At 45.3% G+C, this 22,228-nt stretch overlaps 1 protein-coding gene across 1 annotated transcript in view; it reads right to left on the bottom strand.

Moving 5' to 3' along the window:
- Positions 1-22,228, bottom strand: part of CMTR2 (cap methyltransferase 2) — a 60,722-nt gene that overhangs the window by 5,540 nt on the left and 32,954 nt on the right. The window contains exon 2 of the mRNA XM_038368201.1: positions 6,963-7,017. Coding sequence (XP_038224129.1) covers positions 6,963-7,017 — 55 coding nt within the window. The remainder of the gene's footprint in view (positions 1-6,962; positions 7,018-22,228) is intronic.

Here is a 22,228-nt window from a genome sequence, read left to right as displayed (position 1 = left end):
AACACCATAACCACCATAAACACCACCCTATACCGGAAACCTACTGACTGCTATGCCTACATACATGCCTGCAGCTTTCATCCAGACCATACCACACAATCCATTGTCTACAGCCAAGCTCTATGATACACCTGCATTTGCTCCAACCCCTCAGACAGAGACAAACACCTACAAGATCTCTATCAAACGTTCTTACAACTACAATACCCACCTGAAATGAAGAAACAGATTGACAGAGCCAGAAGAGTACCCAGAAGTCACCTACTACAGGACAGGCCCAACAAAGAAAATAACCGAACACCACTAGCTATCACCTTCAGCCCCCAACTAAAACCTCTCCAACGCATCATCAAGGATCAACAACCTATCCTGAAGGACGACCCATCACTCTCACAGATCTTGGGAGACAGGCTAGTCCTTGCTTACAGACAGCCCCCCAACCTGAAGCAAATACTCATCAGCAACCACACACCACACAACAGAACCACTAACCCAGGAATCTATCCTTGCAACAAAGCCTGTTTCAACTGTGTCCACATATCTATTTAGGAGACACCATCATAGGGCCTAATCACATCAGCCACATTATCAGAGGCTCGTTCACCTGCGCATCTACCAATGTGATATATGCCATCATGTGCCAGCAATGCCCCTCTGCCATTTACATTGGCAGCAATGCCCCTCTGCCATGTACATTGACCAACTGGACAGACACCAAGGAGAGACTGCTGAATTGGAATTAATTTGCAAACTGGATACAATTAACTTAGGCTTGAATAAAGACTGGGAGTGGATGGGTCATTACACAAAATAAAACTATTTCCCCATGTTTATTCCCCTTCCCCTCCCCCCCACCCCCCACTGTTCCTCAGACATTCTTGTCAACTGCTGGAAATGGCCCATGTTGATTATCACTACAAAAGGATCCCCCCCCCCCCGCTCTCCTGCTAATAATCACTCTGGTTACAGTGTGTATGGTAACACCCATTGTTTCATGTTCTCTATGTATATAAATCTCCCCACTGTATTTTCCATTGAATTCAATGAAGTGAGCTGTAGCTCACAAAAGTTTATGCTCAAATAAATTTGTTAGTCTCTAAGGTGCCACAAGTCCTCCTTTTCTTTTTGCGGATACAGACCAACACGGCTGCTACTCTGAAATCTACCAACATTGTGAGTCACACAGTTAGAGCAGTGGCTCTCAATCTTTCCAGATTACTGTACCCCTTTCAGGAGTCTGATTTGTCTTGTGTACCCCCAAGTTTCACCTCGCTTAAAAACTACTTGCTTACAAATTGTTTACTTTCTTATTTTTACCATATAATTATAAAATCAGCTGGAATATAAATATTGTACTTACATTTCAGTAGAACACTATAAAAAAATCATTATCTGTATGAAATTTTCATTTGTGCTGACTTCGCTAGTGCTTTTTATATAGCCTGTTGTAAAACAAGGCAAATATTTAGATGAGTTGATGTATCCCCCGGAAGACCTCTGCATTCCCCCAGGGTGCACACACCCCTGGCTGAGAATGACTGAGGTAGAGGGCTTGTATGATCAGGCCCCACTTTGCATCATCAAATTGAGCTCCAGCTAGCAAAGACAATAACAGAGATGTCTGTTTGCTATAGAAACACCTATAAATAAACAGTCAGCACAGTAGGATCTGTGCATTTAGCAAAAATTAACAGATCATGCCTCACTTGCTACATAAATATTATTCCTTACGGAGGAAACCTGAAGTCAAGAGGTTAAATCAATTGCCCAAAGTCACATAGTTAAGGTATAGAACCCAGATCTCTTGATACCCAGGCCTCTGCTCTAACCTAAAGACCTGCCTCATACTGAATTAAGATTTCTAAAACCTGTACTGAAAATCCAGTTCCAACGTATGTTACAGTGACACTGATCATTAGGGTTGCACAAACATTTCCATTCAAAGGGGCCAGTTTCAGCTGCTTGTAACTTTTTCAGTCTTACCTTTCTGGCTGAAATTTGCCAGGCTTGTTTACAATCTCTGAATAAGGCTTTTTGGATCATTTGAGCCAAAACGGTTCAGCCATCCCAAGCAAAGAGAGTGGATAAAATCCACGCTGTACATGCAGCAAAATGTGTCTCGTTCCTTTTGAACAATTCTAGCTCCTCAGTTGTAGATGGTAGCAACTCAAACATTGGCAGGGAGATAGTCCTTAGCTTCTAGATGTGCCTTTTAGTGGTCTGGCATGTTGCTCCATCTTGGCTAACAAACTAGAGATTGAATCAAGCATCTCCAGAGCTAATCTCACAAGCTGCTCAGGTTGAGCTAAAACTTCCAAGCTGGAACTACAGCAGACTCAAATCTTCTGTGGGTTGAGCACAGAGGGAAATCTGTAACAGACACTGAATGGTGGGTTCCACTGGATTTCACAATGCAATCTCTTTATAGTCTGCTAGTGTTTTACTGGTACTGCAATGCAAGTGTGGCTCAAAAAAAATTTAGGCAGTGCTCTCTTTCTCTCTGGTTAGTGAAGATGTGCAAGGAAAGAGGCTGCCCTCTAAGAAATCTTGCCTCCTTCCAAATGATATAGAAAAGTGTATATGAAATGAAACAATAGCTTCTGCTTCATGTAGTGTACAGTCCAGAGTATAGATCTGCTGTACAGTAGCTTTTCAAATGTGGGGAAATTTCTTGCTTTATTGATACTAAACTGCATGCAAAAAAGCTGCATTAAAAAAATATGAAGGTTGCAAAGTGAAGCACTCCAACCACAGGAAATGACAGAGATAAGGATGCCTGTGTACCCTTAACTTTGCCCCTTTTGTGTGTGCATTGTGATAACAGCCTTTTATAACTCAGCACATGTTATTTTTTTCCTGACTTTTCAGTGCTTCAGGTTGCAGCCTTAGGCCCAGCTCCCCAAGGGTATTTAGTTACCCATTTATCCAGGGGAATTAGGTCCCTAAATAACTTTGAGGATTTGAGCCTTAGTGTTCTTTTAGGGCCTGATCCAATGTCCAGTAAAGTTAATGGAAAGACTCCCACTGATTTCAGTGGACTTTGGATCATGCCATTAGTATAGTTTTTTGTATGAAACTGACAAATGATATAACTATACATCTAGAGAGACGTGTTAAGGAGCTTGAGCTGGCATTTTCTCATGCAATAATTTCTCATATCTCAGTCCTGATGGTCCAGTGCAAATAAATGAGCAGTGTCTCCAGTATGGAGCCCTTGACCTTTCCCTCAAATCCCACTACTGCAGACCTAAATTCCTTCTCAGCTGCGCGGCCACCCAGCAGTCTACCAAGTGCTGCACACTTCAGGTGCCCCTCCCCCCACTGCCGCTGCTCCTGCCCTGTGCCTTGGAGCCCCTGGCCAGCTGCTCCCAGGAGCCTCCTGCTTGCTATGCAGAGTGGGGAGGAGGGGAGGTGTTGATGTCAGGGTATCCCCCTCCCTCTACATCCTCTGTCCCTGTACCCCATCTCCACAGAGCAGGGGGTTGACATGACAGGGCTCAGGAGTGGGATTGAAGAAGCTTGCTGGACGCTGCAGCTGTGTCTGAACAAGCAGGCTTCAGACTGATGAGTGCGATCTACTTAAAAGGGCAGTTTATTTAAAGGGGCAACGTGTGTGTGTGTGTGTCTCTCTCTCACACACACACACACACACACCACACTGTGTGTCTCTGTCACACACACATACACAGTCTTTCACACTCACCTGCCAACACATACTTGTATTATTGTTGTTGTTACTTCTTGATACTTGCTGCAATGCACATATATTCTCTATAATCTTATTCTTTCAAAGTGCTGTTATTTTAGTTTTTAACTCATCTATGCATTTCGTAACTTTTATTTCTCTCTTACACTTAAATTTAATTCTTTGAGTAGTGAGTTCTAAAATGCTTAGCCTGTCCTGGCTGGAGTAATTATCCCTATGGTAATTTTTAAAAAATATATATTATATGTAGGATTTTTTGTTTCTGTTGGTGGCACACATCTGCACATTACCTCGATATGGTGCACATAACAAAATTCATTCCGCACATGGATGGAAAAAATTAGAGAGAACATTGCTGCAGACCCCTGCACACATGTGGCCTCCCCACTGAAATGAATAGGGAGTCAAAGTGGAGCAGGAACCCAAGCGAGCAGATCCAATTGCAGAATCAGGGCCTAAGCTTTTGCTCAGGCAAAACCCCAAGTCAATAGCAATTTACCCAAGAAAAGGGCTTCAGGTCTGGCCCATATGGATTAAATAGTAACATCTATGGGCCAGATCCTGCATGTTGTTGGTGGCAGTGATTTTCAGATCTTAAAGGATGAGCCTGTACTGCCTGAGCTGATAGGGATAATTACTCCAGCCAGGACAGGCTAAGCATTTTAGAGCTCACTACTCAAAGAATTAAATTTAAACATAAGAGAGAAATAAAAATTATGAAATGCATAGATGAGTCAAAAAAGTAAAATAACAGCGCTTGGAAAGAATAAGAGTGTAGAGAATATATGTGCATTGCAGGAAGTATCAAGAAGTAACAACAACAATACAAGTGTGTTGGCAGGTGAGTGTGAAGGCCATGCTCTGTTGGCCCAGGCGGTAGCAGGTTCATCAACCTTTATGTAACCCAGCCACCACTAGGGGGAGACAGAGTGCCACGCTGCATAGGTGTGGGTTAACTTTCCTGCCCACAAAACTTGTAGGATCAAGCCCTAGTTTTTTAAAATAAATCCCTAGTTTTCCTTCAGATCGGATTCCAAAATACCTCCCCCCCACTACACGAAGCAAGAATAATCATGAACTCAAGACACTAGTGATGTAACCAGCTCCTCCAGACATGTGCTACAGCCTCTCCTTGGGAGAAATGTCCACGCATTCATTGCAGTAATTCGGTAACCGAACGACTGGCTGGGTAGTCAAGGTGAGGCCTCAGCAGCCAGGAAAAGTCTCTGAAACACAAAGGGGCTGGAGTGGGCGTAAAATGAAAGAACAATAAATCATCAGGTCTGGAGCTTCCGTACATCAGAAAGGCATGAAATAATGAAGCCATCTGAGATCATTAAAATAGCTACGGTGCTGGGACACTGGGTGGCTGCTGCCATAGCAATGTTAAAAACAGGCACTGAGGAATGCCGAGGCTTATCTTAGTCCCTGGCAAATAATGAAGAATTATCATTAAAGGCAGAGCTCCCCTCTGTGTGGCTAAATTAGGAGATCTATTTAATGAAATTGCCTGGCTTCTGGGTGTCAGTGTTGCTCCATTTCTGGGGCAACTAGCAGCTGCTTCTGTTGTGGCACGCACCTTTGGTTTCCCTTTGTGAAGGCTGTTCTGTGAGCAGATCAAGAGGGTGCAGGTTTGATTTGAGAATCCTCTCTGCCAAGGATGAAAGCAAGGACCTGTGTGCCCATTTGTGATTTCCTCCCACACTGGAAATCTTTCCAGTGCACTCAGGCACTTGATCTCATTAGAAGAAAAAGAGAGAACAGATGGAAACATAAAGGAGTTGTCAGCTGTTAACCAGTGACCCCTTCTGACTCTGTCCCTCTCCCCACTAGAGCGAGAGCACGGCAATGATGATGAGCCCCGAGATGGAGGAATAGGAGGATTTCAGGTTGGCAATAAGCAGCCAGAGCAGGTGAAGTCGTGCTAAATAAAAGAGCCCATGTTATAAATACACTTACCAGTAATCACAAATGAATGGGGAGCGAGATGGAGAGCAATTGGGATGGGGGCACCATGGGCATTTCCCCTCCCTTCCCCAGGTTTGTTATCAAAGAGAGCAAGGAGTGTGTATTGCTTTACTGTGATTCAGCTGAAAAAGCACTGGTCTCTTGAGCCCCTCTGGCCTCCCTCAGCCACTGGGCACCAGCAAACTATTAACACAAACCTACAAACAAACCCCAAACATACCGGGAGCCATTTTCATCAGGGCCTAAGGGAGTTTGGCACTCAAACCCCATTCAGTTTCAATGGGATTTGCATTACAGGTGCCTAATTCCTTTAGGAAAGAAATCCCAGCTCTGGTTACTTGACCTGCAGATAAAACAGGTCCCACCTCCTTTTTGAGCTGTGATCCCATGTCCCTTTGAGCTCTTGCTGACAGCTCCCACCAGGGCCCCAGTCCTGCAAGGACACACTCATGTCTGCCACTTTCCTTGCCTCATTCACTTCCATGGGACACCTCAGGTGAGTAAAACTATCAATGGGCAGAACTGCCTGCAGGGCCAGGGCCTGGAATCCGACCTTGCTCTGATTAATTCAGGCTCAGCAACCAGCTCAGCTCTTCCCAAATGGCTGGGTTTCATTAGAGGACTGGACTGTGTTGGAACACACGGGGCAGGGGCAAGTTAGCTGTCTCAGCACAGACAGGGCAAATTGTGGTCAGCAGCATCTCAGTGAAGCCTAGTCCCAGCAGGGTTTAGGAGATGGGGATATGTCTACAGTGCAGGAGGGTGCAAGCTTCCCAGCCCAGAAAGACAGACAGACAGGCTCGCACCAGCGCTTCTTTAGCTAGCACACTAAGAACAGAATTGTGGAGCACCCAAGCTCACATGGCAAGGGTTGGGTGGGCTTGTAGTGGGAAGCTAGCCCCTGGCCACCCGAGCTGCAATAGCAACACTGCTATTTTCAGTACACTAGCTTGAGCAGAGCTAGTCAGTGATGAAGAATGAACTCCTGCTCACCATTCCTTCAGGAGTTCCCCTTGCAGGGACCCTCAGCCACCAGCCCTAGCCAGGATCTTTTACCCCCTAACTCTCAGAACATCCCTGGGAAGAGTAGTCACTTTCTCAGGCAACCTGAACCTGTCCTACTCTGTCCAGCTCAGTGGAGTTCCCTACAAAAACTGGGGCAGGAGCTGTCTAGGGCCCCCAGTAACCCCACTCCACCCCATCACATGAAGACAGCAAAAGCTACTGGATTGAGCATGGGGCTATAAACTGGGAAAACCTGAGCTCTAATCACTGCTTTGCCACTGACCTCCAATGCTGCTTTAGGCAAGTCACTTCGCCTCGTTGTATCTTGTTTTCTCTGCCTGTAAAATGGAGATAATAATACTTACTTAGGACCCTGACGTGACATTCTATACCTTGGTGGAGCATACTGTAATCCCCATATACCTCATTTTCATATAATCCTGCTCTTATGTATAAAGCTTGCCTTGTAAGGTATCAGGGGAAAGGTTATGATCTGCTGAAAGTCATTTCTCTATCCATATATGCATATCATTAATGCATATGAAGTTATGAGAATTGTAGTATGGTGACAGGTTTCATAGTGGTAGCCGTGTTAGTCTGTATCATCAAAAAAATCGAGGAGTCCTTGTGGCACCTTAGAGACTAACAAATTTATTTGGGCATAAGCTTTTGTGAGCTACAGTTCACTTCACTGGATGCGTGCAGTGGAAAATACAGTAGGAAGATATATACACAGAGAACATGAAACAATGGGTGTTGTCATACCAACTGTAATGAGATCTATCAATTAAGGTGGGTTATAATCAGCAGGAGAAAAAAACCTTTTTGTAGTGATAATCAGGATGGCCCATTTCCAACAGTTGACAAGAAGGTGTGAGTAACAGTGCGGGGCGGGGGGGTATTAGCATGGGGAAATAGTTTTTACTTTGTGTAGTGACCCATCCACTCCCAGTCTTTATTCAAGTGAGCTGTAGCTCACGAAAGCTTATGCTCAAATAAATTTGTTAGTCTCTAAGGTGCCACAAGTACTCCTTTTCTTTTTGCAAATACAGACTAACACGGCTGCTACTCTGAAACCTAATTTAATGGTGTCCAGTTTGCAAATTAATTCCAATTCTGCAGTTTCTCGTTGGAGTCTGTTTTTGAATTTTTTTTATTGGAGAATTGCAACTTTTAGGACTGAAATTGAGTGATCAGGGAGGTTCTCTGACTGATTTTTGACTGTTATAATTCTTGATGTCAGATTTGTGTCCATTTATTCTTTTCATAGAGATTGTCCGGTTTGGTCAATGTACATGGCAGAGGGGCATTGTTGGCACATGATGCCATATATCACATTGGTAGATGTGCAGGTAAAGGAGCCTCTTATGGTGTGGCTCATGTGATTAGGTCCTATGATGGTGTCCCTTGAATGGATATGTGGACAGAGTTGGCAAGGGGCTTTGTTGCAAGGATAGGTTCCTGGTTAGTGTTTTTGTTGTGTGGTTGCTGGTGAGTATTTGCTTCAGGTTGGAGGCCTTTCTGTAAGCGACGACTGGCCTGTCTCCCAAGATCTGTGAGAGTGATGGGTCGTCCTTCAGGATAGGTTGTTGATCCTTGATGATGCGTTGGAGAGGTTTTAGTTGGGGGCTGTAGGTGATGGCTAGTGGCGTTCTGTTACTTTCTTTCTTGGGCCTGTCCTGTAGTAGGTGACTTCTGGGTATTCTTCTGGCTCTGTCAATCTGTTTCTTCACTTCAGCCAGTGGGTACTGTAGTTGTAAGAACACTTGATAGAGATCTTGTATGTGTTTGTCTCTGTCTGAGGGATTGGAGCAAATGTGGTTATATCGTAGAGCTTGGCTGTAGACAATGGATCGTGTGGTGTGGTCTGGATGGAAGCTGGAGGCATGTAGGTAGGCATAGCAGTCAGTAGGTTTCTGGTATAGGGTGGTGTGTATGTGGCCATCGCCTATTAGCACTGTAGTGTCCAGGAAGTGGATCTCTTGTGTGGACTGGTCCAGGCTGAGGTTGATGGTGGGATGGAAATTGTTGGAATTCCTCAAGGGCTTCTTCCTCAGACATCAAGAATTATAACATTCAAAAACCAGTCCAACGAGAAACTGCAGAATTGGAATTAATTTGCAAACTGGACACCATTATATTAGGCTTGAATAAAGACTGAGAGTGGATAGGTCATTACACAACGTAAAAACTATTTCCCCGTGCTAATTTTTTTCCCTCTACTGTTACTCACACTTTCTTGTCAACTGCTTGAAATGGGCCATCCTGATTATAACTACAAAAGGTTTTTTTTCTCCTGCTGATAATAGCTCACCTTAATTGATTGGTCTCGTTGGCATGGCAACACCCATTTTTTCATGTTCTCTCTGTATATACATCTTCCTACTGTATTTTCCACTGCATGCATCCGATGAAGTGGGTTTTAGCCCATGAAAGCTTATGCCCAAATAAATGTGTTAGTCTCCAAAGTGCCACAAACACTCCTCATTCTTTTTGTGTAGTATGGGTGTCACTGAAACATACTGCAAGTTGGGGAATCAGCCAGATATTAGCTCCCCAGAGGCAACAGCAAAGAAAGTAACCAACACCCGGGCAGGGTGTCAAATAACCATCAACAGCCATTGTCCAGCAAGGGAGCTACAATGCAATGACTCACCTACATGAGTCCATACCAGGGGAATTGCTCAACCTTGCTTGGAGAGACTCAGCAATGCCCTCCAGACATGCCTGGACCTTTGCTGCCCAAGCACATGGACTGAGGGTATAAAACAGACAGAGTGGACACATACTGGACCCTTCTCCTGACCCCACCTATGCTGCAAGCAACCAGGACACTGAGACTCCAACAAGGAGATTGGCCCAGGTTTAAGGAACAAGCCTGTAGATATGCTGGAGGGTAGGGATAGGATACAGAGGGCCCTAGACAAATTAGAGGATTGGGCCAAAAGAAATCTGATGAGGTTCAACAAGGAGAAGGGCAAAGTCCTGCACTTAGGAAGGAAGAATCCCATGCACTGCTACAGACTAGTGTGGCTAGGCAGCAGTTCTGCAGAAAAGGACCTAGGGGGTTACAATGGGTGAGAAGCTGGATAGGAGTCAACAGTGTGCCCTTGTTGCCAAGAAAGCTAATAGCATTCTGGGCTGTATAAGTAGGGGCATTGCCAGCAGATCGAGAGACATGATCATTCCCCTCTATTCAGCATTGGTGAGGCCTCATCTGGAGTACTGTGTCCAGTTTTGGGCCCCACACAGCAAGAAGGATGTGGAAAAATTGAAGAGACTACAGTGGAGGACAACAAAAATAATTAGGGGGCTGGAGCACATGATTTATGAGGAGTGGCTGAGGGAACTGGGATTATTTAGTCTGCGGAAGAGAGGAATGAGGGGGGATTTGATAGCTGGTTTCAACTATCTGAAAGGGGGTTCCAAAGAGGATGGATCTAGACTGTTCTCAGTGGTAGCAGATGACAGAACAAGGAGTAATGGTCTCAAGTTGCAGTGGGAGAGGTTTAAGTTAGATATTAAGAAAAACATTTTCACTAGGAGGATGGTGAGGCACTGGAATGGGTTCCCTAGGGAGCTGGTGGAATCTCCTTCCTTAGAGGATTTTAAGGTCAAGCTTGACAAAGCCCTGGCTGGGATGATTTAGTTGGGGATTGGTCCTGCTTTGAGCAAGGGGTTGGACCAGATGACCTCCTGAGGTCCCCTCCAACCCTGATATTCTATCATTCTATGATATTAAGGACTGCAATATCCAGTGGATGAAAAAAACTGTTTAATCTAGTTGCTGCCCAGGCTAATAGGGTTGAGAGTTTAGACTATGTGCTTATATTTTATTTTATTTTGGTAACCACTCTGACTTGTTATGCCTTGACTTATAATCACTTAAAATCTTTGTACTTAATAAATCTGTTTGTTTATTCTACCTGAAGCAGTGCGTTTGGTTTGAAGCAAGTCAGAGGCTCCCCTTGGGATAACAGGCCTGGTACATATCTTTTTTTGTTAAATTGATGGACTTATATAAGCTTGCAGCATTCAGTAGGACACTGCAAGCCAGAGGTTCCTAGGGTTGTGTCTGGGACCAGAGATATTGGTTAGTCTCATTGTGTTGCAAATAGCTGGGAACAGCTTACATGCCAGAGGCTGTGCATGAACAGCCCAGGAGTGGGGGTTCTCACAGCAGAGCAGGATAAGGCTGGCTCCCATAGTCAAGGATTGGAGTGACCTAGCAGATCACTGGTCCAGACAACACCAGAGGGGAACATCATAGTCAGGGATGTTTTAAGGATTACTAAACAGCTGATGAGTAGCAGCCGTGTTAGTCTGTATTCGCAAAAAGAAAAGGAGTACTTGTGGCACCTCAGAGACTAACAAATTTATTTGAGCATAAGCTTTCGTGAGCCACAGCTACGGCTCTGATGATGTGAGCTGTAGCTCATGAAAGCTTATGCTCAAATAAATTTGTTAGTCTCTAAGGTGCCACAAGTACTCCTTTTCTTTAAACAGCTGACATTTGTGTTGTGCCTTGAATACAATAGCATCATCTATCTTAGGTACTTAGCTGGCTCTTATCATTATAGCATCTGAACACCTGCCAATCTGTAATGGATGTATCCTCACAGCATGGAGGTTCTCGATTGAATTGGCATCACAGCGTCTGCCATGGGTCATTTTCAACTAATATGGAATCAGAATCATCTCAGCACGACACCCAAATTCTGGATTTATTTGAGCAGTATGCTCTCCGCACTGTTGTACGGCTGCAAAACATGAACACTATGCTGCTCAGACTGGGCAAAGCTGGACGCTTTCCACACAAAATGCCAACGTCCTATATTGGACATAAAGTGGAATGACTTCATTTGAAATGCAGATGTTTAGAGTCGCTCCAGTCTACAGCCTACTGGGGCCATTGTCCGCAGACAGTGTCTTACACTTTTTGGACATGTCATGAGAATGCCACACAACGCTCTGGCGAATGCCATTCTCTGGTTGGCTTGTAACATCTGGGATAAAATTCCACCAACTGAGGGGTGGAGGCAGCCCAGCGGAAAACCCTCTATTACATGGGTTCATCAAGTCTGTTCCGATATCGGACTCTCAGGCTGTCAAGTCCTTGTGACCACACAGGAATGGACCAAATGGCAAAGGATGGCTATAGCCACCCATTCGGCTAAGCATTGAAGAAGACTCTCACAGTACTCTGCAGAAGTTGGGAAGCATGATCTCTGGTTTACAGGCAGAACACTGAGGCCCAGAGAAACTCTGTGATTTGCCCAATGTCACACAAGGAGTCTGTGGCAGGGCAGGAAAAGGGGACTGGACCCAGGAAAAGTTCATCCTGAGTCCAAAACTAACACCCTACCCCTGAAAAAGAAAAGGAGTACCCGTGGCACCTTAGAGACTAACAAATTTATTAGAGCATAAGCTTTCGTGAGCTACAGCTCACTTCATCGGATGCATTTGGTGGAAAAAACAGAGGAGAGATTTATATACACACACACACACAGAGAGAACATGAAACAATGGGTTTATCATACACACTGTAAGGAGAGTGATCACTTAAGATAAGCCATCACCAGCAGCAGGGGGGGGAAAAGGAGGAAAACCTTTCATGGTGACAAGCAAGGTAGGCTAATTCCAGCAGTTAACAAGAATATCAGAGGAACAGTGGGGGGTGGGGTGGGAGGGAGAAATACCATGGGGAAATAGTTTTATTTTGTGTAATGACTCATCCATTCCCAGTCTCTATTCAAGCCTAAGTTAATTGTATCCAGTTTGCAAATTAATTCCAATTCAGCAGTCTCTCGTTGGAGTCTGTTTTTGAAGCTTTTTTGTTGAAGTATAGCCACTCTAACATCTGTGATCCAGTGACCAGACAGATTGAAGTGTTCTCCAACTGGTTTTTGAATGTTATAATTCTTGACGTCTGATTTATGTCCATTCATTCTTTTACGTAGAGACTGTCCAGTTTGGCCAATGTACATGGCAGAAGGGCATTGCTGGCACATAGATTCATAGATTCATAGATACTAAGGTCAGAAGGGACCACTCTGATCATCTAGTCCGACCTCCTGCACAGCGCAGGCCACAGAATGTCTCCCACCACTCCTATGAAAAACCTCACCCATGTCTGAGCTATTGAAGTCTTCAAATCATGGTTCAAAACTTCAAGGAGCAGAGAAGCCTCCCTCCAGTCAACCATGCCCCATGCTACAGAGGAAGGCAAAAAAACCTCCAGGGCCTCTCCAATCTGCCCTGGAGGAAAACTCCCTCCCGACCCCAAACATGGCAATCAGCCAAACCCTGAGCACATGGGCAAGATTCACCAGCCAGATACCCAGGAAAGAATTTTCTATAGTAAATCAGATCCCATCCATCTAATATCCCATCTCAGGGGATTTGGCCTATTTACCCTGAATATTTAAAGATCAATTACTTACCAAAATCCCATTATCCCATCATACCATCTCCTCCATAAACTTATCGAGTAGAATCTTAAAACCAGATAGATCTTTTGCCCCCACTGCTTCCCTTGGAAGGTTATTCCAAAACTTCACTCCTCTGATGGTTAAAAACCTTCGTCTGATTTCAAGTCTAAACTTCCTGGTGGCCAGTTTATACCCATTTGTTCTTGTGTCCACATTGGTGCTGAGCTGAAATAATTCCTCTCCCTCTCCTATATTTATCCCTCTGATATATTTATAGAGAGCAATCATATCTCCCCTCAACCTTCTTTTAGTTAGGCTAAACAAGCCAAGCTCCTTAAGTCTCCTTTCATAAGACAAGTTTTCCATTCCTCGGATCATCCTAGTAGCCCTTCTCTGTACCTGCTCCAGTTTGAATTCATCCTTTTTAAACATGGGAGACCAGTACTGCACACAGTATTCTAGGTGAGGTCTCACCAGTGCCTTGTATAACGGTACTAAAACCTCCTTATCCCTACTGGAAATGCCTCTCCTGATGCATCCCAAAACCGCATTAGCTTTTTTCACAGCCATATCACACTGGCAGCTCATAGTCATCCTATGATCAACCAATACTCCAAGGTCCTTCTCCTCTTCTGTTACTTCTAATTGATGCATCCCCAACTTATAACTAAAATTCTTGTTATTAATCCCTAAATGCATAACCTTACACTTCTCACTATTAAATTTCATCCTATTACTATTACTCCAGTTTACAAGGTCATCCAGATCCTCCTGTATAATATCCCGATCCTTCTCCGAATTGGCAATACCTCCCAGCTTTGTATCATCTGCAAACTTTATTAGCACACTCCCACTTTTTGTGCCAAGGTCAGTAACAAAAAGATTAAATAAGATTGGTCCCAAAACCGATCCCTGAGGAACTCCACTGGTAACCTCCCTCCAACCTGACAGTTCGCCTTTCAGTAGGACCCGTTGCAGTCTCCCCTTTAACCAATTCCTTATCCACCTTCTGATGTTCATATTGATCCCCATCTTCTCCAATTTAACTAATAATTCCCCATGTGGCACGGTATCAAATGCCTTACTGAAATCTAGGTAAATTAGATCCACTGCATTTCCTTTATCTAAAAAATCTGTTACTTTTTCAAAAAAGGAGATTAGATATCACATTGGTAGATGTGCAGGTGAACGAGCCTCTGATAGTGTGACTGATGTGATTAGGCCCTATGATGGTATCCCCTGAATAGCTATGTGGACAGAGTTGGCAACGGGCTTTGTTGCAAGGATAGGTTCCTGGGTTAGTGGCTCTGTTGTGTGGTGTGTGGTTGCTGGTGAGTATTTGCTTCAGGTTGGGGGGCTGTCTGTAAGCAAGGACTGGTCTGTCTCCCAAGATCTGTGAGAGTGATGGCTCATCCTTCAGGATAGGTTGTAGATCCTTGGTGATGCGTTGGAGAGGTTTTAGTTGGGGGCTGAAGGTGATGGCTAGTGGCGTTGATCTTCCTAAAAACACCATCCTAGCCACTATGGATGTAGAAGCCTCTACACCAACATTCCACACAAAGATGGACTACGAGCCGTCAGGAACAGTATCCCCGATACTGTCACGGCTAACCTGGTGGCTGAACTTTGTGACTTTGTCCTGACCCATAACTATTTCACATTTGGTGACAATGTATACCTTCAAATCAGCGGCACTGCGATGGGTACCCGCATGGCCCCACAGTATGCCAACATTTTTATGGCTGACTTAGAACAACGCTTCCTCAGCTCTCGTCCCCTAATGCCCCTACTCTACTTGCGCTACATTGATGACATCTTCATCATCTGGACCCATGGAAAAGAAGCTCTTGAGGAATTCCACCATGATTTCAACAATTTCCATCCCACCATCAACCTCAGCCTGAACCAGTCCACACAAGAGATCCACTTCCTGGACACTACGGTGCTAATAAGCGATGGTCACATAACCACCACCCTATATCGGAAACCTACTGACCGCTATTCCTACCTACATGCCTCTAGCTTTCATCCAGATCATACCACTCGATCCATTGTCTACAGCCAAGCGCTACGATATAATCGCATTTGCTCCAACCCCTCAGACAGAGACAAACACCTACAAGATCTCTATCATGCATTCCTACAACTACAATACCCACCTGTTGAAGTGAAGAAACAGATTGACAGAGCCAGAAGAGTACCCAGAAGTCACCTACTACAGGACAGGCCCAACAAAGAAAACAACAGAACGCCACTAGCCATCACCTTCAGCCCCCAACTAAAACCTCTCCAACGCATCATCAAGGATCTACAACCTATCCTGAAGGACGACCCATCACTCTCACAGATCTTGGGAGACAGGCCAGTCCTTGCTTACAGACAGCCCCCCAATCTGAAGCAAATACTCACCAGCAACCACACACCACACAACAGAACCACTAACCCAGGAACCTATCCTTGCAACAAAGCCCGTTGCCAACTCTGTCCATATATCTATTCAGGGGATACCATCATAGGGCCTAATCACATCAGCCACACTATCAGAGGCTCGTTCACCTGCGCATCTACCAATGTGATATATGCCATCATGTGCCAGCAATGCCCCTCTGCCATGTACATTGGCCAAACTGGACAGTCTCTACGTAAAAGAATGAATGGACATAAATCAGACGTCAAGAATTATAACATTCAAAAACCAGTTGGAGAACACTTCAATCTCTCTGGTCACTCGATCACAGATCTTAGAGTGGCTATACTTCAACAAAAAAGCTTCAAAAACAGACTCCAACGAGAGACTGCTGAATTGGAATTAATTTGCAAACTGGATACAATTAACTTAGGCTTGAATAGAGACTGGGAATGGATGAGTCATTACACAAAGTAAAACTATTTCCCCATGGTATTTCTCCCTCCCACCCCACCCCCCACTGTTCTTCTGATATTCTTGTTAACTGCTGGAATTAGCCTACCTTGCTTGTCACCATGAAAGGTTTTCCTCCTTTCCCCCCCCTGCTGCTGGTGATGGCTTATCTTAAGTGATCACTCTCCTTACAGTGTGTATGATAAACCCATTGTTTCATGTTCTCTGTGTGTGTGTATATAAATCTCTCCTCTGTTTTTTCCACCAAATGCATCCGATGAAGTGAGCTGTAGCTCACGAAAGCTTATGCTCTAATAAATTTGTTAGTCTCTAAGGTGCCACCGGTACTCCTTTTCTTTTTGCGAATACAGACTAACACGGCTGCTACTCTGAAACTCTGATTCCTGTTCACCAAGAATGTTGAGCTGATTCCTGTTCACCAAAAGCAAAGGCAGCAGCTGCCCTTTGTAGGCTGTTCCAGGTGCTGCTCAGCAGGGCACAACTCCCCCCTCTGTCAGTTCATAGGTTTTTCCCCTGGAAGGATGCAGCAGATTAGATTTTGTAGCTTGAATTCCAGTCTGTCATGGCAGTCCTAGGCTCAGCCTCTCTCCTCTGCTACTGAGGGTGTTTTTCTGCATCACTGGATGTAGCTTGGGGCTTTCTGAGTGGACCACAGAGCATTTAGACCAATCCCTATGCCTTCCTTACCTCCAGGGCTGCCCTTCTTTACACCCCAATCCCTGACTTTACAGCTCACTGCAGCTGTGCTCTCCATGCCCTCTCTGGCAGCTTGAATACAGCGTGCAAACCCTGGCTGGAATACACATCAGCTAGGGAATGGTTGACTGGGGAGGGCAGAGTTAAGAGCTGAGTGCTCCTTTCTGAGAAACAGCTGTTCCCAGGGCACCAGATTAATTAGTGAATGTTTAGAGTGCTTTGAACAAGGACGGTGCTATAGAAATGCTTCATATTAAATATGGTTATTTTTGACCTAGGACAGGGGTCTCCGAACTTTATGAGACGAGGGCCATATTAGATTTTTGAAGAGGCTTTGCGGGCCAAAGATATTAAATATATGCAAATATATGCAAAATCATTTAAAAAACAATACTACTCTATTCTGTTTCAGTGTTGCATTTAATTCTATATCAGGTATAAAAGTTAATTGATGCAGGTATTGTGAAATCACACAAAATAGTTATCAATACATTAAAAATCATTTCACATTATTTTTTTTATTTTATTTCTGAAAACTCACACATTTGTATCATGCAAATACACATATTCAAAAATAAAAGAAATATTGTTTTAGAATTAGTGAGAAGTATGGTACTGATGTTTTTCTGACAAAATTGCATTTAGCTGTGCTTCAAAGTTAGTGTTCCCTATCATCAAAATTAATTGTAAATGTTCATCAGCCTGCCTGCTTTTTGCTGATGGGTATCTATGCCTGCCTGTTTGCTTCTCCTGCTTGGCTGCAGCAACGACTCTCCCCTAAGTTGGCTCTCCTTTTGGCGGGATACTGGCTCCCGGGGGCACTCACCCCTCCGCACAGCTCAGCTGAGCTACCCCCACCCACATGAGCTGCTGCCGGCAGCCCCTCCCCCTGCCTGCTCGGCGTGTCAATTCAGCTGTTTGCCGCTTCTCCCCTTTTGGTTTGGAAGGCCGGACAAATGGAAGCCCTGGGCTGGATTCAGCCTGTGGGCCGTAGTTTGGAGACCCTTGACTTAGGTCAAAGATAGTTTATTCATCTTCAACAACAGCTGCAACAAGAGAGATCAAGTCTTATGCTTGATTCTCCCTTTTACTTACCCATACACACACCCTTATAGATAACGAATACTATTCTTCCTCCTTGCCTTAGCTGTCAAGCCAAGCCAACAGGAGAATGGCAATGATTTAGCAGGAAGCCTTGTCTACCGGATACAGCATGGAACTGAGGTTCAGGACCTGTGGGTTCCATCCCTGGCTCCATCACCAGCTTGCTGTGAGGTTTTGGGAAAGTCATTTGGTCTCTCTGTGCCTCACTTCCTTCTTCTCTAAAATGAAGATAATAATAGTGACTTGCCTTAGAGGGATATTATCAAGATGTGCTTCGAGGTCCTTGAATTTAAGTTGCTGTAGAAGCACAAAACGCTTTTGACCAAGGTTCATCACTGATCAATATACTGTTAGAACTTCTCACCTGAAAGCTGTGTGAGACCACAGGACATCTGCTGTGCTGTCCCCGTCCAAAACAGAACTCTGTGGACTACTTATCCTTTCCCCTTTTTTAGGCACCCCCATTCAACAAAGCACTAAGCACACATTTAATGTTAAACAGATGCCTATGTCCCATTGAAGTCAGGTTTAAAAGGTAAGCACTTGGTTAAGTGCTTGCTGAATCAGTGCCTTAGAGAAGTTCAGTGTATCACTTGTCCATCCCAAACAGTCCTTTCATTTCCATCTGGGCCACTCCCATTTTAAGACTTTCCTGTGGGATGTCTCTCCACTAGAATTTTATTTACATTGATGGGATATGCAAATATGGCCAAATTCAGGCCTGGTGCAAGTGAACAACTTCATGGACTTCAGTGGAGTTGCACCTGCTTATAACCAATGTGAAATTTGCCAATGCTGCACATACATAGTCCAGCTTGCCCATCCACCCTCTTCCATTGAATACTGAATGAGAGCACAAGAATAATATTGAGTAATAGAGAAATTACTTATTTCAGGGTTGTATGCTCCTTATTTTCATTGGAATATTTGAGTCTCCCAAGTATTGTGGTTCTTATTTCATTTGCCTCTGGTATCCTTGTGCAGATGTTACTAATTCCTCATCTGTATGACATTTGTCTGGAATATCCCTCCATGTGTGAAGGCTGCTAGCATTTAGAGTTCAGAGAGCTCTGCTTCTCACTTCTCCAGTTGCCATTTATCGTGAAAAAATCATAAGGAACACATTGAAACCTCAGCTACAGAACAGGGGAGCGAAAGCCAGATCTGGGGCACAATTGAAATCTGCCCCAGCACACTGGAAGGCCTGGAACCAGTGGGATCAGACTAGCCTGTAGCCCAGTGACACATCTCACTCTTGAAGTGAGCACTGTAATAAGGGCCGAAGAAGGAGGACATTGTGATAAAAACGTGCAGTGGCTTCTTTGAATGGTGCCTGCTCCACTTCCTGACCGATGGCACTAGACAAATAGCACATTTCCTCGTCTGCTGCATCCTCTGCCTGGGACCAGATGGCAGCTCCCTTCCAGATGCATTTATTTTAGTGGAAAGGTAACTGCTGCCACTGTGATGCTGACAGATGAAAATGAACTGTAGGCTCCACAGAGGGGGGTGATGGCTCAGGGTTGCCTCTGCCTGTTGCCTAGACTGCCACTGCATTGCTGTGGGTGGGGTCCCCAATGGCCCACAGCATACTACATTTCCCTACTTCTGCCTCCTCGGTACAGGCAGGGGGCTGAGGTGGGCCCCTGCACCAATATATACACACAACTGTGTGTGTTGCAGGCCCATAAAGGATTGTGACACCACTGCCTGTACAGTACACGGATTGGGGCAGAGACCCATCTGACCCACTGCTGGCTGGCTGGCTGGCTAGCAGGCACCGGTCCAAGCTCAGATACCGGCCCATGGCAGCCCAGCTCTATCGTCTGATAATAATTGTGCCTCTTGTTGCACTGACCTCCATGTAATGCTTCAGCAGGTGAAGCACTGGAAAGCGTTACCTAGGGAGGTGGTGGAATCTCCTTCCTTAGAGGTGTTTAAGGTCAGGCTTGACAAAGCCCTGGCTGGGATGATTTAGTTGGGATTGGTCCTGCTTTGAGCAGGGGGTGGGACTAGATGACCTCCTGAGGTCCCTTCCAACCCTGATATTCTGTGATTCTATGAGATAAAGAGCAAGCTGACACCTCAGCCAGGTGTAAACAAGGCTGATGGACCATTACCTGCTAACTGGCCATTCTTTGGCAGGAAAGGGGGCAGGGGTAAAAAAAATCTACAGCTTAGCAAAGAAACAACATAGTTTCCTTCCACACAGACTGCCTGGCACCTTGCTCCCAGCTGGAAATGTTTTTCAAGAAGGGGGACTGAAACTATAAAAAGAAGGGACAAACACCCTAAGACACCCCCTTTCTTTCTCCCTGCCCATTTCATTCTCTGCACAGGAGAAGATAAAAGGAAACAGCCAATGGACTCTGGGAGGAGGGGTCCTGACCTAAAAGCTTGGAGCACATGGGGAGAAAGTTTGCTTTGCAACTAAGGGCATGGCTACATGACATTCTTAAATGGACTTAGAGTAGGTTGATTTATAGGCTGTGATGTCCACACTACCCTCCTGTTGGTGGTGTGCATCCTCACCTGGAGCGCTTCTACCAACTGAAGATGGGCTGTGTGGGAGTCTGAGAGCCTAAGCGCTCAGCTGCCTGCTGGGAGCCCAGCTGCCCCCCGGCTTCACTCCAGTGGAGCTGTAAAATTGACAAGATAGCCAACAGCCAATGTAAGTAATGCAGTGTCTATGTTGACATTGTGTCGCCCTAACTACACCAACATAAGCCATATGCTTCCTTTAGAGGTGGAGTTATGTCACTGTAGCAGGGCACTTACATTGGCGGAAGCAAGGCTGACATAATTAGGTCGGCAGTTGCCTTATGTCTCTTGAGGGCTATAATACTTCAGTCTAGGGCTCTGTCTACACTAGCACTTTTGTCGGCAAAATTTTTGTCTCTCAGGGGTGTGAAGAAACATACTGTGGACAGTGCTATGTTGGCGGGAGAGCCGACCAAATTTTTAGTGTAGACAAAGCCCTAGACTGAAGTATTACAGCCCTCAAGAGACTAAACTGTTATGTGCCATAACCAGAGAATATGAGGGAGGAAAGTTTCACCAGTGCCTGAGGCTCCTTCAATGGCAGGGAACCGGTTAAGTTATATGTCCCCAGATGATCTTAGCTAATTACCCTCACACTGCATAAGAAGGCGACCCCCCCCCACACACACACAAAAGGGTACTGCTATTATGACCTGAGGGAAAATTTCATGTGAGCAAGAAAGCAAGAACCAGCCAGCCAAGCTCTTGTGAGAGAATGCTTGATGCCACCACAGAGCCCTGGCCCACCCCATCCCACTCCAGCTGTGGCCATTCCTGATTCTTCAGAGGAAAACAAACAAACAACCCGGAAAACATTTTTGGGGGAAAAGTGGAGACTATCTTTCTGACCCCTGCAGGGGACTGCCAGGAAGCCCTGAAGCATGAGATTTTTAGGAACATAAGAAAGGAACTGGAAGGGATCCCCAGTGCTGCTGAGTCCTCCCCCCCACCACCATAGGCAATCCTATCATGTAATCCCACTCCCTGTTCTATCAGATGGACACAAGCATACAACTGATCAAACAAATACATTGGGAAAGCCAGTCAGTGATGTAAATCCGGGGTTCTCAACCTGGGGGTGGCAAACAAATGGTAGGAGGTCACAATCACCCTGCCCTTCCCATACTGTTAATGGAGAGGGTTGAGCATCCCAGTTAGATGGGAGTGGGGCTCCCCAGGATGCTCTAGTATGGAAAAGGGGATCCCTGTGCAGAAAGCATTGCGAAAAACAGACTGAGGTGGTATCTGTTGTGAAGATAAAGCCTCTCCACTGCAAGCAGCATTAAGTCTTTGCTGAGTGGCAGGGATGGTCGTGTGTGTGGATTACATAGAGTGTGAGGATTAGCACATTTTTCTTTCTAATATATAGACCTCTATATCAACCCCATGTATAGATCCATGTCATCATAGGTATGTTAGCCCAAACAACTTCAGTGACTAGAACTTGTGCCCCCTAGTGGTGAGAGAGAGAGCGCGCTAAAGAGCAGGAGAGGGAAGTAGCCTAGGGGAAGGAAGCACTAGTTCAAGTGGTTTACCACTATCCCTAGTGCCCCTGGGCTGGGACCTGGAGTAGAGGGCAGGCCCGGGTCCCTCCCTCTCCACTACCCTTCTGTGGGTTACTAGTGGGACAGTAAATACCCTAGTTCAGGGGCAGGAAACTGCACCCTGAACCCCCTGCCCACCCCAGAAGAGGAAGCACGGAACCCATCATAATGGTACCAGCAATTTGCCACACATGGTGTCCGACGTGAGATCTCCGCGCTGGCGACTTAAACCAGGGTTAACCAAAACCATCCCATCCCCAAGATGGATGACGTGGTCAAGGCTCTAATACAAGCCACTGCGGCCCAACAGGAGGCTACCTGGGTCCAAGCAACTGCCCAACAGAAGACTAAT

Source organism: Dermochelys coriacea, chromosome 12, assembly GCF_009764565.3.
Source record: "Dermochelys coriacea isolate rDerCor1 chromosome 12, rDerCor1.pri.v4, whole genome shotgun sequence".
Classification (NCBI taxonomy): Eukaryota; Metazoa; Chordata; order Testudines; family Dermochelyidae; genus Dermochelys; species Dermochelys coriacea.
The sequence above is the reverse complement of the archived record's forward strand: the minus strand, read 5'-3'. Positions and strand labels throughout refer to the sequence as shown.